The sequence below is a fragment of the Phalaenopsis equestris genome, unplaced genomic scaffold (assembly GCF_001263595.1).
Source record: "Phalaenopsis equestris unplaced genomic scaffold, ASM126359v1 Scaffold000202, whole genome shotgun sequence".
In the NCBI taxonomy this organism is placed as follows: domain Eukaryota; kingdom Viridiplantae; phylum Streptophyta; class Magnoliopsida; order Asparagales; family Orchidaceae; genus Phalaenopsis; species Phalaenopsis equestris.
The window spans coordinates 4,306,786-4,317,060 of record NW_018164644.1 but is presented as its reverse complement, the minus strand read 5'-3'; the positions used below and the strand labels follow the sequence as shown (position 1 = coordinate 4,317,060).

The window sequence follows — 10,275 nt, the reverse complement described above, 5'->3', positions numbered from 1 at the left end:
ATAATCAATTTTTTATTTAGATTATAAATGGTTCTCAAAATATTTTGTTGAAGCTTATGTGAAATAAAGTGTCTTCACATGAAATTTCTTTTTTACTTGTTTTCATGAAAATTCAAAACAGCCTTATAATAATTCGGCAAAACTGAACTTATGGAGCACCCATTTAATTCGGCATGACATGTTTGCTTAGAAAATTGACAGACCAAGATAAGTTGAAACGTAAGCAGCGGACCATCATTTAAATATATTCAAGTGACATGTAAAAAAGAATGATATGTGAATCATGTGATCACCAAGAAATTTGTATGATCATGCACAAATATCAGTGCATGTTAGATAATAAATATTTCATATTCAAATTTAATATCATTCAAGCTATATATTTCAAGAAACTAATATTTAGACTGAGCATCTTGATAATACGAGAGCCTAATGACAATATGTGTTACAGTCCGAGTCCTAATATACTCAAATCAAGAATTAAAAGTGTAATTGGAAGCCTTTGAGCATTAATTGGAATGCTAAATAATTATTAAATTTTGTCAGCATCCAATCGAATCGAGCAGATTGATGAGAGAGAACTGATGAGTCCAAGATCATTTAATTTAAAGGTCATTAAGATACTTAAATGTTGAAAAAATGACCCATGATTAGATGAATTAACACAAACTTTCTAATAGAATGTTTTTTGAGGCTGCCAAATTTAATAGAATACCCCTTCAAAAAACTAAAAATAAACCCTCGTTTTCAAATAAGAAAATAAAAGAAGAGAGCAACGAACAGATAATTGAAAAATAACCCTTGAAAAGAAGTGCAAGGAATGACCAACAACCATTATAGACTACCATCAACAATTACTCTTGTCAACGATATATTTATATATGTTATAGCCACCAACTATAATTGCTATAGTTCGACTACATTTATTATAACCATCAACTATGACATCTATAGTGTACTACAACTGATATAAACACTAATTGTTGTTGTTGTAGCCAACTATAGCTATATAGTAGTCAAATTATTAATATATTGTCGTGATTATTGATTTTTGTAATCCTACTCTCAATTTTAGAGAAAAGAGGATCTCTATATATTAAATTTTTCAGTGGATTATTTTGACTTTGTTAAGTCCTATAGTTTTTTTTTTCATTTCTTTGGTTTTCTTAGCATAAAAAACTCTCAATTTTAGAGAAAAGAGGATCTCTATATATTGAATTTTTCAGTGGATTATTTGGACTGTGTTGAGTCCTATAGTTTTTTTTCATTTCTTTGGTTTTTTTAGCATAAAAAATTGAAAAATTTGGTTTTTTTTTTTTTTTTTTTTTTTTTGGTGTGCTGGAAAAAATATAATAAGCTAAGGCATAATATTTTTATGTCGTTGAGAATTTTCTAATATGCAATTGAGATGATGAAGTTAAGGTGGGATAGAATATGAGTACCACAATCAAGGATGCAAGTCATAAATAAGCTATCTCACAAGCTTGTAGGAGATCGGTTTGTTGACGAGCACACAAAACAAGCTAATAGAAGTGTGAACTTGAGTTTAAGCTCACATTACTGTTGATATATTATGTAAGCCCAATTTTGAGCATGATGAAACTTTGTTCATTGGCTAATTGAGCCACTCCATTAAATCTCCCAAAATCTTATATTTGATTTCTCCTATGTCAATTTTACATTAAATCTAATATTTATATTGTTCTGAGTGCAATTAATGCAATAATATGAGCCACTTTGATCGGAATGTTTAAAAGTTTTCTTCGATGAAATGACGTTTGATGGATATTTGAATGTCTTAATGATGTTGCAATTGAGCAAGCATGAGCTCGTTGGATTCATGTGGTTGAAACACTCTTCGATTATAAACTCTTCAGTTTCTACGTCGGTTTGACATTCCAATTCTGTCCAAAAAGCTATCAAAAGTGATTCAATAGCTTGTTTGGGGCTTGATTTCGTTCAGACCGGAACAATGTTAGTACCATTATATCCATCTCGCCGAGTCTATCAGTTTGACTATAAGCTCATTGAAATCATAGTGCTGGATGACTTTTAATCAAAGTTTAAACATTTATTGTTCAAAAGATTGCTTTGAGATCTTTGTCAGGCCTCAAGATTTATATCGAATGATGGAGATTTGTCTGTGGGGTATCTAAGGGTCAAGTCATTTGTTACTGCCAATAGAAGCTAGAGGTTTGCTGAGTGCCTACTTGTTTTTATTTATAACAGCATATGCTCGCCAATTTTGACTCCATTTTGCCAGCCATTACGATAACGACTAGCTTCTTTGAAAAATCAAATATCTTCGTGTAAGTAAACAAAAAATATCACCATGATTATGATTGGTTTTATAAATAGCAGAAGCTTTTGAACTCTTACCCGAGCTACTATGAACCACATAAGACAAAATCTAAACTACAATATTTATTTTAATTAATTATTATATGTGTGATGTCGAATAAACTTAATCCACTAAATATTAATTTTCAGTCGACGAAGTTAGATATTAGGTGCCTTTGTCAAGACAACTGTATAGTACGTGCGATCGATTTTTATCCATTTTACAAATAAATAAGAAAAAAATTGTTGATCATTTTGAAATAGCTTTCGGATAGCTTTAAATAAATTGACTTTGCATGGGCTAAGTTTTTTTTTTTTTTTAATTTTATTTTTTCTCAATTTATAATATTAATAATAATAATAAGCTATTGCCGTCCATGGTACGAATGAGGAAGATTTGTCACTTTAAATAAATAAAATTATGAAAATTTGTTAAACTCATATTAATTATGAAGCCTATGATGAATTTTGAGTGCTCCCGTGGCACTTGACTATTTTTTTAATAATGTTTAGAGGTAGAAATAAATAAATAAGATGAACATACCACTATGACTGCCTTGATGTTATCCATGGTAATGAAGTCCTCCAGCTCCCCACTCTTCTTCAATCTGAGCATCACGTCCACAAGATCCTCCTCCGCATCATCTTCTTCACCCTTAGCCTTCTCCAAATGCGCCTCCAATATCTCATTCAAAATCACGTCAAAATCCCCGCGCACTTTCTCCGACCTTTGCCTCAATCCAGTTATCCCCGCGATCAGAAAACTCAACGACGGATACAGATCAGCCAAATCAAACCCAGACATATACTTAAACGACTTCAACACCGCCGTAAAAAGCCTGTCGCTCTGCTCGCAATCCCTCCCAAATGCTGTCCTCGAAACCGTCGTATTCGCCACCGCCAACAGCAGCTCGGAAATATTCACCGCCGCTCCGGCCGGCGTTCCCTTGCGAATCTTCTCCACCATATTATGACCCACGTCTTCCATTATGGACACAAATGACTTCACGCGTTTGCCGCTGAAGAGCTCAACCGTGCATATCTTACGAAGCTGAGCCCAGAGCTTTCCGTGAGGAGCGAAAACCAGATCGCCGCCGTTATAGAGAATGATTTTGGTGGCCAGGAACTGAGACCGGGAGGCAAGGTTGAGGTCGTGGGTTTTCATGGTCTCTGCGGCGAGGGTTGGGGAGGTGATGACTACGGAGTCTATTTCCCCGAGCTTTAGGTAGAAGATGGGGCCGTAGGTTTTGGAGAGGGTGGCAAGGCGGCGGTGAGGATGTTCGCCTCCCAGGTTGTGTAGGTTGCCGATGATGGGGAATTTGCGGGGGCCTGGAGGGAGGTTATTGTGAGATTTACGTTTGGTTATTTGGGATTTTAGGGTTTTGATCATGATGAGGGCGAGGAAGATGGAGGTGATGAGAGGGAGGAGGACGGAGAAGTACTGTAGGGTTTCCATGATAAGAAATTGCTAAAGAAGATTTAGGATTACGTGGTGAGCTTCTCAATTGAATTTTTGTCGGTTTAATGGAAAAGAGGGCTTTTGCAGTCATATTTATAGAGCTCATGTATTAATTAACTAGTCTTTTTTCTGGCCAAGCGCATGCGCATGTCATGAAGTAGATATATTTTATGTATTACGTATTTTAGTTATAAAATTAATAAACTGTTATTGAAATAATGATAATGGATTTTCTACATTAAATTTAAATTTTTGCACTCAAATTTTCTTGCAAACGGAAAATTTTATTTAAATATTTGATGTAATGGCAAAGTATGTGTTTTATTTCATTGATTTGATTGCTGTGTTTGTATGGACTGATATATGATGGATGTATTTAAATTTAAAATATAATAATAAAAAAGAAAATAAAAATATTAATAACTCAGTTATAATAACTAATCTTAAAGCATCTGATTTTTATGGACTCTAGATTTATTCTCTCTCAAGTTGTATGGAATTTGAATCAGACAGCTACACTTGATATTAGGTAGGAAGGAGCATGATGACCAACCTTTTTTTTTTCCAAGCAAATTAAGAATGAATTTTTATATTTTTGATCCATTTTACAAAAATAGGATTTTTAGTGATGTGAATAGCAACTTGTTTATCACAATATATTGGAACGAATCGTGGATGGTTAATTCTAAATTATTTAACAATATATTCAATAGTATGATGGGCATAATGATCATTTCATTTAGATGTCAATCCACTTGTACAACTCATAACTAATGATCCCATTTCCTTCTCCACATTAACAACCACTAATTTTTCTCAAACACCCAGAAGTGAAGTATAATACCCATGCTACTCTAGATGGACTCATTCATATAGTCTCCAATAAGAAATCACCAATTTAAGAAGTTGAACCACTTTTATGGTGTTGAGTCATTAGTGACTATGAACTCCAAAGCCTCTATGTTGCTCTTAGTATTTTCTTAATCACTTACTTCACTATTGATTTTGTTCTTTAGCCTTCATCACCATGTTATTAAATATTTGAGTATTTTTTTATGAAGATACACCTACTATCAATCTTTCTATCACGAACGAAATGTTTAAGAAAGGCTTAAGTCCATCATGCCTTAAAAGCTCTATGTGTACTTCAATACCAACCAACTTAACATTTTCCTAAGAATTTGAAGGAGTTCTCAATTACTAATGAATCATATATTAACCTCACTTTTTTGTCAACTCATCATTCACCTCAAATATTTAAAATATACCTGAATTAAAAACTGCAAAGTGAAAATTGAATATAATTAACTTTAATCAGATCTAAAAATTGAACCAAAATGTAGCTTGGTGAGAGAATATTATGAAATTATCATTTTTATGATATGAAATTATTGTTTTCTCCACAAGTCATTGTAGTGAATGAAATTTCATGTTATGAGTGAACTTGTATTTCATTATCAACGTATGAGTAGCATGAAATAAATTTCGACGATTATCGGAGAACTTTTAATGTGGAATTTTACTTGGTGAGCTTTCGTGCATGAAAATTCATCCCACATAAAAAATTTTCTTCAGAGTGTCATTTTGCAAAATAGACTTCAAGAATGTGTCTGGATCGTCAAAATCAAATGAGCCACTTTGCACCCAAATCGGACTCCGTTTTGAGGGCTCATCTAACCTGCGATAATTTGGACAAAAAGTAAAAAAATTTGGACAATTTTTAGGATTTTACCGTCGAAATGAACTCAAATCAACTCCAAACTCAAAATATGATCAAATTAAGTTGAGAACATCAAAATCCACCATTTTATGATCATCTGAAAATTTATCAAAAATCTCAATTTTCTCTCTCCTAGACTGGGACCACATTTTAACATCAATTTCTTGATATGAGGCTCACTTTATCTAAAACCATTTTCATTATTTTGTTCTCCTAATCTTGCTGCTCTAAATGAGTTTAAAAAAAAAAAACACCTTACAATCCAAGCCCCAAGCTCCAAGATACGAGAGGTGGTGGCACCTTGGCACAATTAAACTGGTGCCTTGGCACCAGTTAAGTGGTACGTGGGTGCCATGACACCTTATGAGATGGCTAAGAGTGCTGGTGCTAGAGTTGGGTTGAAGCCATCTATCATCCTATCTTAGTCTTTGGTTCGAACAGTCTGCATTTGGTCAGTTTCAGGTCCCGATCTAAAGGAACTACAATTGTTCAATTAATTCCTTCCACTAATAAGATTTTGGGCATTCTCTCTGTGCCCCCTCGTGGTTGTACTTTTCTGCCTCTTAGTTGGTAAGATCTCCTTGAAATTCATTCTGACTCATTTTGCCATTCTACTTATTGAATCATCTTCGCTTAGCTTTAATTTAACTAATTCGTTGTCTATATCAGTGACATTATCTGAGACTGAGAACTCCCTAGGTTTTCTAGAAGGCTTCTATGTTGACCGAAAAGTCCATTAAACTGAGGAATCACTTCAGTCCAACACGTCTAAATTTCTACTGGTGGCTTTTCAAATCACCACCACGTGTTACATATATATATCTATATATATATTGTTAAATAAGGGAGCCTATCTTTATACATCTTTTGTGGGTGATTTGAGCAATGCAAGAAGAGAGAGAAAATGTTTTCCCGAGTCCTTGGCGACGGCGGCAGCCGGCAGCCCATGAGCTTGCCTACCTCCATTGCATGTTTGGGGTAGCTACGCGCTGAAGAACTTTTTATTGAATACTCCCTCGCATTTTGCGTGGGGGGCTGCCTAAATTCCATCTAATTAATTAATGCTGTGACAGATGGTTTTTACATATGGTATATGGGTACCTGTATACCACACGATTCCTATGTGTATTTGCATATCTAACATCTAAAGTTTGATTTTTGTTACATCTTGGTGTCATAAATATATTTATGCAAATTTGTATTTTAATTTTAAAACCGTAGTGAAAGTGATATTTTTGATGTGATATTAAGGATTTAAGTGTTATTGAGTGTAAATGAATGTTTAGGAGTTAGATATGTAAATATGTAGGAATTGTGAGGTTTGTATGTAAATGCCTCTATTTTTTTTAAATAAAAGTTAGCAAAAACTATATATAATTCAATGCACATAGCAATAGCCCAGGAACAATTAGGGTTGTCAAAATGGCTCGTTGTTCACGAACAGTTTTTAGGGCTGTCAAAATGGCTCGTTGTTCACGAACAGTTTGTGATTTGCTCGTTAAGAAACTCGTGTTTGATTCTTTCGTTAAGTTAACAAGCTGGATATATAAACGAGTTGAACAATAACAAAAATTTGTTCGTTAGTATCGGCTCATTTTGGGTCTCTCTCTCTCTCTCTCTCATATATACTCAGTAGTATTTTAAAAAAAATTAAATTTAATACATGGTTACAAAAAATATATAATCAATTAAAATTATTAATTAAAAAATAGAATAAAAAAATACTAAATTATATTTAAATGATGTTTTAATACAAATAATAAGAGTTAAATCTCGTCCCATCTCTTCACATCATACGGTTGAGTAATTAGGGTTGTCAGAATAACTCTTTATTTATGAACAACTTGTGTTATGCTCGCTAAGCAAACGAGCAAAACACGGGTTGTTAGGTTAGGATATTTCGAGCTAATTTCGGATCAATTCAGGTTGGCGGGTTAATTTTCAAGTCAATTTAGAGTTTACGGGCCATTTTTGGGTTAACAGATCTACCTGAACCCTACCCAAAATTTTTAATGGGTTAGGATATTTAACTCAAGCCCAACATGAAAGTTACCAGAACCTAAATTTTTTTGGGTCGAGTTGGTGTTTTGGGTCAATTTTAGACACCCTTAATCTACTGTGCTCACATATTCTTATGTTGCGAATTAGAGGTGTAAATGAGCCGAGCTTAAGCAAGCCCAATGATTGTTAGTGACCGGCTCGTTTATCATTATTATTATTTTCTTCGTGTTCGAAATAGCTCATGAATGACCTATTTGTGTTCGGCTTGATTTAAACTCGTTTGCTTGAATATAATTTAATTTAAACTTCTCATGAACTAAAAATATAATTAATCTGTACATGTAAAAATATATCAACATAAATCTCAAAGCAAATGAATGCTGGACTATTGAGCATAGCCTTCAATGATTGTTTTCGACTTTCGAGGGAATATTGGCGAAGGAGACACCTTGTCTGAATGATCGACAAGAGGTGCCAGGAGAAACTCGTGCAAGACGGTAATTAGCCTTTAGGACGATTGATGGGGAGCACTCTCTCGGACTATATACCGATCAAATCAATGTTTCTCCAGCGATCTACAACCCTCATCGAGCTAAACGGCCCCAGGTCTTATTATATTCAAATAACTTTGCAATTAACAAAAAACATCCTAAAAAGTTGATAATGAGGGTGTTAATAAGCATTTTTTTAATTTTGAGATATAAGTCTATAAACACGGGTTTATATCATGAATAAGACACTCTCTTTTTTATGTCTATTACCATTCCCTCTCTCTCTTCTAATCACTTCCTAACATAACATTTCATTTCTTGGATGTGTTTTCCGACATCTTTAGATTCACCATAATTAAGTTGTTCTAATATAATTAAAAAAACTAATTATTTTTATTGAACTCAGTCTAGGTTCTTCACATTCGCACAGCCCATTTTTCCTAAGCAATTTATAATGATGAGAAGTGAGATTCCGGCTTTGAGGTTTATTACATAAGTACCACCCAAATTCTATATATTTACATATATAACACTTAAATTTATATATATATATATTTTATAATTTTATCACCCCAATAATTTTTAAAAATAATAAAATTCAGCTTTTTAAAATGTATAAAAAAGTAATGTAAAAAGGATATAAATAAATATTATTATTTAATTATTTTGAATCAAAACCTCATTAGAAAAAGAACTATCGAACCTAAGAAATTAGAAAAAGAAACCAGCTTTCTTAATAAACCTCAAGAACTTGTGCTTATGAAAAATTATTATTTGTGGAATTTTATGCATTGGAATTACGTATACAATAATATTATATACATTTTATTTATAATGTGAAGATATTTAGGTTTGACCCGCTCCTCAATTGAACTAACCTTAGCGGCGCCTTGAAGGAACCTAAAGATTGTTCAAGAAAACGACCTATGAGGAGGGAAAGTTCAAGAAAATAAAAAAAACATGAGTCAAATTTAGTGAGGGTGCCAAAAACAAACGGCAAAGCAAGACTTGTCAGTCTAAGGAGGAAATTCAAAGAAAGATTTATTAATCTGAGAAAGATTTGCATATATATACCACTTAGTTTTATGCATTCATATATGTTAGAGCTAGACTTTAATTTTTTTACATATATGTCATGTTACATGTGCATGATGGGATGTATTTCACTTTTTAAAAGTTACAAAGGCGGTGTCCTTTTGAGCAAGGTGCGAAAATAGTTCTTTTACTATTTAAAAGTGGTATTGTTAGTTTCAGAGTTTATAGAGGTGTCAAATTATTCACATACTTATTAATTTGTAGTTCTAATTGTTCGCTCGTTAACTTCCAGCCACTGACAACGACTAGTTACGACAGTCATAGCTAGAATATAATGATTATTCTTAACACATGCATCTCTCTTTACATTGTGTATCAACAGTGTTTGCTCTGGAATAAAAAAATGGCGTTATTTCATGCTAGAAGTTGACTTTTTCTCTCTCCAAGTTTTCTCATGTTAAAACTCTTGGAGTAATGTTATACTTGATGCGTGCTAGAAAATTTGTGGTGGTGGAGTAATGAATTATTGTATTAGCATTGCTCGAAGATTTAGCATATACTCAAATAAAATAAAACAATCAATGTAGATACCAAAAGTTTTTTACATGGAAAACCTGTAAAGGGAAAAAATTGAGGTCTGACTCAATTGTAAAAATCTACTATAAGTTGATTAAAACAAACACTTCTCCCACATGAGGGAAAAGATTATAAAATTTCACAAGTTACAACATTGACGTGTGAATAAATTGTTGCCAGGAACTGATGACTGATAAGTGGTGGTCGAACTTGGTCCGTGGTGGTCGAACTTGGTCCGTGGTGGTCGAACTTGGTCCGTGGTGGTCGAACTTGGTCCGTGGTGGTCGAACTTGGTCCGTGGTGGTCGACGACAGTCGATGGTAGTGTGCGATGATTGAAGGCGACTGAAGTTGTCAACAGTGGTTGGCGAAGGTTAGTAGTCCCCAATGGTTGACGATGGTTAGCGGTTGTTGATGGCGGCTGAAGTGGTCCACAGTGGTCGGCAATGGTCGACCACTGTTGGAAGAGGTGGGGCTTCCTTTGTAGAGCTCTGGGTGAAATTAATGCAGGATTATAAATCACTTTGATCAGACGGTCATGAAGCCTTCCATCGATCAAATAGAGCCTAAAGATCTTAGAATTGAGTAATCTTATACTAGTTGGATTCATCTCACTAAGACACTCGATTCGTCTATGAACTCTCCAGATTTGAC

At 33.9% G+C, this 10,275-nt stretch overlaps 1 protein-coding gene across 1 annotated transcript; it reads right to left on the bottom strand.

Annotated features, from left to right (window-relative positions):
* Nucleotides 1–2,823: 2,823 nt before the first annotated feature.
* On the bottom strand, nucleotides 2,824–3,857 carry LOC110022791 (cytochrome P450 71D8-like). The gene has a single exon (XM_020721898.1). The coding sequence runs from the start codon at nucleotides 3,794–3,796 to the stop codon at nucleotides 2,840–2,842; it is 957 nt and encodes a 318-aa protein (XP_020577557.1). The 5' UTR covers nucleotides 3,797–3,857; the 3' UTR covers nucleotides 2,824–2,839.
* Between the last annotated feature and the right edge of the window lie 6,418 nt (nucleotides 3,858–10,275).

Excerpts from the sequence above, each read along its gene's own strand:
- LOC110022791 (XM_020721898.1), bottom strand. The coding sequence starts at position 3,796 with ATGGAAACCCTACAGTACTTCTCCGTCCTCCTCCCTCTCATCACCTCC.